Consider the following 8,393-nt stretch of genomic DNA (forward strand, 5'->3'; position numbering starts at 1 on the left):
GCAAACATAAAAAAAAAAGGCTTTTTTTTTTTTTTTTAACCTGAAAACCTGTCAGCCAGAGCCCCAGGGAGTGCTTTGGGCTCCGGCCCCTGGAAGATGCAATCCCAACACCACAGGTGTTTTATCCCGAGAGCAAAGAGGCCAAGGGCAGCCCCGGCAGGAACCGCTCCTGGTCCAGCCTGGGACTGCCCAAACCCACCATCCCCAGGATGCCCTCAGACGGCATGACTTGGAGAAGCCACATCTCCCAGGATAAACCAGACCCATGTACAACTTTGTGTGCTTTCCAGCTGGAATTTAGCCCTGAGGATGGGGGACGTGTTTGCTTCCCAGTAGCGACAAAGCAGCCCTTAGACCTCAGTCCTGGCTGAGGCAGGGGAAGGATGGCTTTCCAACCCTCCTGCTTCACAGTGCAAGAAAAGGGCAGGCCACAGACGAGCTGGAGAGGAAATTAAAGCCTCTGAAAAAGGAGGTTTGGTGCCCAGGGACTGATGGCACAAGCTGGTGCTGGACCTCATTCGGGGGGAGCCTGTCCAGGTCTGGCATTTCCAGGCGATGGGCTTGGGGAGTTTATGAAGCCTCCAGACCCGCTCGACCCACCAGCTCATGGAAAATTTCAGCTCTGCAGTGCTGGCTCTGCTCTGACGGACCCACTGATGCTTGTAACGTGGGAGGGAGAGAAAGCAAAGAGGAGCCCACTGGAACAATTGCCTTCGTGTACTGTCAATTCTCACTTCCAGCAAAGGCTGTGGCTCTGCTGGCTCCAAGCACTCCACTGGCTGTGGCTTTCTGAGCGCCTCTGTGCTGGTGGAGCTTATAATTCATCTGCCATCAAGAGAGCAAAAGGCCAGAGTTCAGCGTGAATTCATAGCTAGGAAGGCTTTGCACTCAGCTGGGGAAAAATTGCCCAGAAAAACACTGTGGCCAGCAGTGATGAGCACCCACAACTCCAGCTAAAATTGGAGGCAGCAATGAGGTCTCGGTGCCTTAATAGGAAAGAAACACTCAGTGCACTGGCAGATGCTGGGCAAGGAAGAGTTGTGTCTGGGTGGGATGCTTCTGGATCCTCTCCTGACCGTGATCAGTGCTGCTGATCATATGCCTAAACCATAGGCCCACCTTGGTTTACACCCGATCAAAATGTGGCTACATTCAGGAGAACTGAAGAAAAATACATAAATCGACTCATTTTCCAGCCCTGAATTCAGCAACTACCAGCAAGCTCTCCTCCGTGAGCGCTGCAAGGTGAAGATCTGGGCAGTTCAGACCCTGCTCCCCCCACCCGCATCTGACCCTCGGCACTCCCGATATACCTGGGATGCAGCTTGCAAACACCCCCTGCTATCTGCTCCTTGCACGCTGGTGGGCTATTTACCTTCAGCTTATTTACATTATGTCTTATCGTGCCGTATCCATGGCTCCTCCCAGTACTACAACAGGGGGCACTGAATAAAACCAGCTCGCATAGGTTGACGACATGTCAAAGGAAATGCTCTTTCGTACTACATGCAATTCAACGGCGGAACTCATTGTCGCAGGATATCGTGGAGATGAAAGACATCAGTGTTCAGAAAGAGATGAGGCAACACTACTGAGAAAAGCCCATCGAAGGCCATTAAACACTTATCTGGTGAGACACACACTGGCCCAGGAGGGTCCTATGCTGCTGCCTGAGGGAAGGATGAGCAAGGAGGAAAACCACGGATGCTTGTTGTCCTCTTGCTCTCTTCCCCTAGTGAACGTGTCAGAGATGCTGGCTCTGCACCAACAGACCTTGGTCCCATCTCACCATCCCCATGTTCCCAAAACTAGGAGCAGAACCGGGCCATACCTGAAAGTCATCTGGAACACCTGCCCCTGGTTGACGTGCTGGCTCCTGTTGTTATAGCCGTGAAGCATCTCCCCAAAGAGGGTGTCGTTGAACTTTGCATCTGACTTCAGGCACTTGGGGCCCTCGCAGATGTCAGACAGCATCAGGCAGGACTTCCCATCGGGGGCCAGCTTGTACTCCTCCACGCACCTGCGGAGCACCACAAGCTACATGAGATGGGCTGGGCGCAGAGCACGCCATCTCTGCAGTGGCGGGGCAGTCGGCCCAGCCGCCGGACGAGTCTCTGCTGAGCCCAGCCGAGCATCAGCAACACCTGCAGCGGCCGCCTGGGAAGGCGCAGAGGTTGCAGAGACCACGCACTCTGCGGCAGCTCGGCTGGGCAACCAGCGAACGAGTGCTCAGCTCCCAACACCCATCCTTCCTGCAGCAGCATGATCCCCTCTGCCTGCAGCCACGGTCTCCTGCCTGGGAGCTGCCCCCGCGCTGGAGAGCAGTGCTGAGCCCACTGCGCATCCTCTGCTCAACAACCACCGACAGCCCTCGCCCAGCCGGTGCCCTGTGACGCTGCTGCGGCACACGCACGAACGTTCCCCGGACAAGAGCAAAGCAAAATCAAGCTCCTGCCCTTTTTTCCACCCAGCAGTGCCCTCCTGCAAGGAAGCAGCTCCAGCGTGGCTGCTCCTTTGCTCTTTGGTCCCACTTTCAAGCGCGCTGTGGGTAAGACGCACGTGCTCATCTTCAGCAGACAGTAAGGGAAACTGAGGCAGGCAGCAGGGATGTGATTTAACTACAGACACTGGAGACATCCGTGGCATCTTTTGCATATGTGCTCATCCTGCCTTCCCTCCTTCTCTTCTCCCTCCTCCGGTCTTTTCCCCAGCATTGTGGCTCCCAGCTGACAAGGAAACCTCCATTCCCTGCCTGCCCCTTCCTCCCTGTAGCTGCAGCGCTCTGCTAACAGCAATCCCACCTCCATCCAGGATTGCTCCCCTCTCCCATTCCTCTACCGCATTTTACTGCTGCAAGCAAAACTCCCACTGGTCTGTCGCACTTTTCCTTGCCTGTTCCCAAAGTGCAGCTTTGCCTTGAAAAGGGATTATAAAAGGAAAAAAAAAAAAAGAAAAAAAGAGGGAAACAGTATCTGTCCTTGGGGATGGAAGACTGAAATGCAGGTTCTGTGTGTGGGTGTGGATGGAGACCACGTAATGTCCCACGATTTTCTAGACCCTCCCCACAAAGGTTGCTTGTGCCTATAAGGATTTCCAACCCCTTTTGCAGGCACGGCGGAGGCAATGTGCGCTCTCTTAGTGACTCAACCGCTCTGTGCTGCTAAACAATAATAAAAAAAGAAGGTGTGTGGGGGGAAAACCAATAAACCAGCAAAAAGGGATAAAAAAAGAGAGAGGCTGACATGGGCAGAGCTCCCTGGGCTGTTCTTCCCAGGGGAGCAGCCGGTGGTTGGGGCTGCATGAGGTCTCTGCTGCACCTGCAGCATCGGGACTTGACGGATGCTCCTTGGAGTTACTGTTAGGAATTTGCTCCCCCCTCTTGCCTGTGGGCATTTCCTTCCCAAAAGGGCTCCTTTTCCCCTCCTTCACCCTAATCCTTCCCACAGGGATGGGAAGTAGGTTCCTGCGTGTGCCTGCGAGCGTGAACCAGCCAAGGGATGCAATCTGCAGAGCCCCGGCGCCAGGGCCAGGCGCGGGACGGGGAGGGTGATGGATGGCTGGCTGCAGCTGTGCAGCACAAAGCCAGATAATCACTGAGCTCCTTTTAGAACATACTGCAGCCGGGGAGATTTTCCCGAGAGAAAATGCTAAATGGTGTAGGATTATAGGATCCCGGCCAAAATCAGGGATGAAACTCTATTTTAAGAGAGGCACAGGGGAGGAAAAAAATCAAAAAGTAGTATTTTTTAAACAAATCCTCCACCTTCCCCCTCCAACACGCAATGTACGATTTTTGGGTCCCTTCACAGTGAGTCACAGATCAAACCGTACCGTCACACAGTGGGGGAGAGGAGGAAGGTGCATCTGCTCACATTGCTCCTCGCATTCGCGTATGCTTTTGCCTGCAGGCAAGCCAGGTGCCTCTACTCCCTGTTGGAAGTCGGCTCCACAAACAGCCTTTTTCTTGGGCTCCCAGCTCCCTCGCTGGGCACGCTGGTTTGGGAACGGGTGGCACAGGAGGGTTGGCAGGCATGGAAAAGGGCACGGGCTTTTTAGCTGCTAGCAGGAGATGCAGGAGCGATGGAGGGGACTCACCCGCAGAACATGAAGATGGTGCTGGATGAGGGGTCATGGGGCAGAGGGAGGGTCTGCTGGAGACAGAGCTGCTCGCAGCCACCATTGAAGCCATCTGAGCAGTCGATCCCTTTGGAGTAGTCGTAGCAACCGGTGCCATCCTTCATGGGTCGGAGGTCCTCGGGGCACTGCAGCGAGAGAGGGGACACGGTAAGGTCACCTGTGAGTCCTCACCTACCCTGGAGCCACAGCCCGGGGGGTGCCCTCCCAGGGCATAGCCCACCCATGAGCCACAGGGATTTGTGTATCGTGCTGTTCAACTCCATCTACATCTAAAGGAGATGAGTTCATCCCAAGTGATGGACGGGGCAGCCCCAAGGGCCCTGCATCACCTCGCCCAGCCTTTGGGGAAGGGGCAAGGACCACAGGGCAAGGACCTGGTCTGCTGAAAAAGCCAGGCTCCCCATCCTCCCTCCGGAGGAGGGTGAAATCCCTGAGGCAGCAAAATTACACAGCGATGAAGCCTCAAGCCAGCATGGGGCAAAGCGTGATGACCTGCTCTGTGACATGCTGGAGAAACCCTCTGCATTTGTTACCCGTTCCTCTGAGATGCAGAGAAGTCTGGCGTGACCCCAAAAAACCATCTCAACACCTAGGACCAACCCAGAGAACCATCTCAACCCAGAAAACCATCTCAACCCATGCCAGGCAGGCCAGCGAACGTGGCCTTGGCATCATCTCCAAAAGCGTCTCGCTGCCTCCCATGGGAGGAGGCAGCTGCAGGCAGGACCGGCCCGTGGTGGAGGCAGGACTCGGGGAGGACAGGACCGCAGCCCAGGCTCATCAGAACAGTTTTCCGCAGCCGAGGGAACCATGCTGATTCACACAAGCTGGGGATCTGGCTCTGGGTTTTAATTTCAGTTCCCCAGCTGGCTTTCCTTGTCCCAAAAGATAAAAGCCAGCAGGTGGCAAATGCCATCAATAAATTGTCACCCAGATTAAAGCACTCTTCTATTCCACTTGTGTTAGTTATCCCTTTTCGCCAGACACGCACGCACACAAACAACAACAAAAAGGCCAGTCCTTGAAAAAATAAATAAATCTTGCCTAGGAGCAGCTCGCAATTAAAAATGCATTATGGAATTTCTTGAAGATCAGTTAGACTGGAGCTTGTACAGGTAGTGATGTAGGCAGGTTATAAATGGCCTCTGTCAAGCAGAAGAAAGGTTATAAAACTGCTATACTTCGTGCTTAAAAAAGAAAATCAATTTTCCGTGTGAGCAAAATGCTGTACATATTAATAAAAGTTCAGAAGACCCTGGACCCCGCGCTCGCTGTCACAGGTGGGGTCCCGACGGGAGATGGGCTGCCGAGCCTTGCTCACTCTTGGCTACTCAAGAAGCAAACTGCCCGCAGGGGACATCAGAAAGATGCTTTAGGGAGTCCTGGCCCACCTCATCCGGGCGATGAGAAGTTTCACTCCAGCTCCTAGAAACCCTGTGCCATTTCCCTATGGCAGCAGTATCAAAGCTGCTTCTGCCCCTCATGCAGCAACCGCGATGTCTCAGGCATCCCCATGCCTGACGCCCCTCAGACACCTCACTGGCTCCTTTGCCCTCACCTCTGAAGCTCCGGTGGACCTTGCAACCTCAGCAACTTCCTTGCAGGCACCGGGTAAGGTGGGAAGGGGAGGCAAGGGAAGGTGGAGAGGCACACGGCTTTTCTAGCCAAAGGATGTTAGGGCAAGGGGTGATGGTTTTAAACTAAAAGAGGGTAGACTCAGACTAGATATAAGGAAGAAATATTTTACGCTGAGGGTGGTGAGACACTGGCCCAGGTTGCCCAGAGAGGTGGTGGATGCCCCATCCCTGGAAACATTCCAGGTCAGGTTGGACGTGGCTCTGAGCAACCTGATCTACTTGAAGATGTCCCAGCCCACGGCAGGGGCGTTGGACTAGATGACCTTTAGAGGTCCCTTCCCACCCAAACTGTTCTATGATTCTATGTTGGCAGCAAAGGGCTCTGGAGCAGGACGCTGCCCATCTCTGCAGAGCCGGTAGGGTACACGCAGGGCCCCGGAGAGGCAGCCTGGGAAACAGTAGCCCTGCCTAGGCACGAAGCAGCAGAAGACATGGGAGCAGGAAGCCTTCTAGATGCATACACAGAATAAATATGAAGGAGGAGAGGACACTTAGAACAATCTGTGCTTTTCACTGCTGAGCTGCTTGGGAAACAGGATCAGGATAAGCGTGTTTGTGAACCTGCAGACGCAACATTTATCTCCTGCGGTCTCCTCTGCATCTGCTGGCCCCACTGTAAGAATAAGAGCTGTGCAAACTGGAGAAACGCGTCTCCCTGGAGGACACGGAGGGCTGACTGCAAAGAGCATCTTCTGCTCCATGGCAACGCACCCGCCTCTCTGCTGCTCTCCCCACACCGATGGAGATGGGGAGGTCTGGGACTCTGCCCAAGTCCCCTCTGGAGCTCCTAAGGGACTTTTCAGGGTGCTGAAGGCAACCATATGGGACCTTAAGTCAGCAGAAGCTACAGGATCACAGCCAGGGGATCAGCCACGGCTTTTCTGAGCTGTCACTTGGGACTCTTGCCCTGGCACTCATCCGTGTGCTGAGCTCAGCATCTTCCCCAGCCCGCAGAGGAAGATGATGGCTCTTTCCCCAGGACTGGGTTAGTGGGTCACCAAAGCCCTCCCTCCCTTAGCCCCATTCTGCTCGAGGCCACCCTTTGGATACTCCTCCAGTTCAGCTTTTAATCACCACGAAGCGTGTTTCCTTTCTGTTTGTAATTATACATCCTAATACGCACTAATTATGGCAGGCAAATAGCTCAGCACAAAATTTGCAAAAGAAAGCACCCCCTTCCCTCCGCACCCATCCCCGGCTCGGCGCAGAGCCGCCTCTCCAGCCAGCTGTAGCGTTGCAGCAAGAAGCTCTCCAGGGACAGAAAGCTTGGGTAGCCAACGCACAAAAACGGGAGGTGTCCCTGTTTGGTGGGGCTGGGGGGGGGACAAAGATGCCAGGGACAGCAAGCCAGGGGAACCAGCGAGCTCTGCGATTAGTGCCAGCCAGCAAAACAAACAGGCAGACGGCAGGAGAGGCATCGCCAGCCGCCCGCGCGGAGGGTTTTGCAGGGATGAATAGGTGGATGGAGCAACTACTTGGCACAATAAAACTTTACTACAGATCTCCCTACCCCCGGAGCAGAGGATTTGCAATTGGGATGTCCCACCAATAGATCAGAGCAGGGAGAAAACTAAAGCCCGTTCGGGTGCAACTACATTCTTGCCCTCAGTGGTCAGAAATGATGCAGGAAAAAGCTGGCTCATGCTAATCCCGACTCCTCGGGCTGTGCTGAAGGGTCGGTCTGGGCTCCCGGCTGGGCTTACAAAACCAGCACTTGCTCTGCATTTGCTGGGCTTTTATAAAGGACCAGATCTGCTATTGCTGACGTTGATTTGTCTGGCTTGGGCAGCAGAGAACCAATAATTACGGTGAGTTTTAATCGATCCCCCATCAATTCAGCTGCAGTTCAATTTGCGATCTGCCTTGGCAGTGACACAGGATGGGGGGCTGTGTCGGAAAATGATTAAAAAATCAATAAGCAACTCAGCCAATAACTCTGTCTGGGTGATCATGGGTGACACGTCCCTCCCTGATGGGAGGAAAGCTGGCGAGACGTGGTGCCACAGCAGCCCCCGGCCAACAACCTCTGCGCAACCCTCGTCCGGATACGGGATGGATCCATTTATCCAGGGAGGCAAAGGGACCCTACAAACTCTTAGTCAGCTACTCAAAAGAAAAAGCTGTTTGTGGTTTGCCATGTTAGACCTGCACTGCTCGGGAACTCGCTTCAAACTCCTAGACCATCCATTATCCGTGGATCTGACAAGCAAAAACATCTTACAGCTCAGGAAGAGGGTTTGGTACTTAATCCATGCTATGGAGAGGAAAAGGGAGGTAGGGGGAGACTCCAGCCATGGTCTGCTCCGAAAAGCCAGGGAGAAGCCGTTACCATACAAATGTAATTCCACTGCCTTGCAAATCCACTCCGTCCGCGCAGGAGTGAATTGGTTTCTCTGTGATGATGGCCAGTCCTGAAAATTGCTCTTGGGATTGGAAAAAGAAAACTTACTTTCTTCTTCTGCATTAGCACCGATAATACAGATCCTGCAGGCCAACCGTGACCCACAGCTACAACGCCCCGACCCTGCTGCTGCCGAAAGGTTTGCGAAGGAGGAACCGCCGCCAGCTCGGCGGGGTTTGGCTGATAGCAAAACCGGGCACCGGCTCCTCCCCTCCCAG

The 8,393-nt window shown here is 54.1% G+C and overlaps 1 protein-coding gene across 1 annotated transcript in view; it reads right to left on the reverse strand.

The window, feature by feature from the left end:
- The window catches only part of ASTN2 (astrotactin 2), a 308,249-nt gene that overhangs the window by 151,046 nt on the left and 148,810 nt on the right, over nucleotides 1–8,393 (reverse strand). Inside the window, 2 exon segments of the mRNA XM_009319305.1 lie at nucleotides 1,832–2,020; nucleotides 4,096–4,262. Coding sequence (XP_009317580.1) covers nucleotides 1,832–2,020; nucleotides 4,096–4,262 — 356 coding nt within the window.

The sequence above is a fragment of the Pygoscelis adeliae genome, unplaced genomic scaffold, assembly GCF_000699105.1.
Source record: "Pygoscelis adeliae isolate BGI_AS28 unplaced genomic scaffold, ASM69910v1 Scaffold270, whole genome shotgun sequence".
In the NCBI taxonomy this organism is placed as follows: domain Eukaryota; kingdom Metazoa; phylum Chordata; class Aves; order Sphenisciformes; family Spheniscidae; genus Pygoscelis; species Pygoscelis adeliae.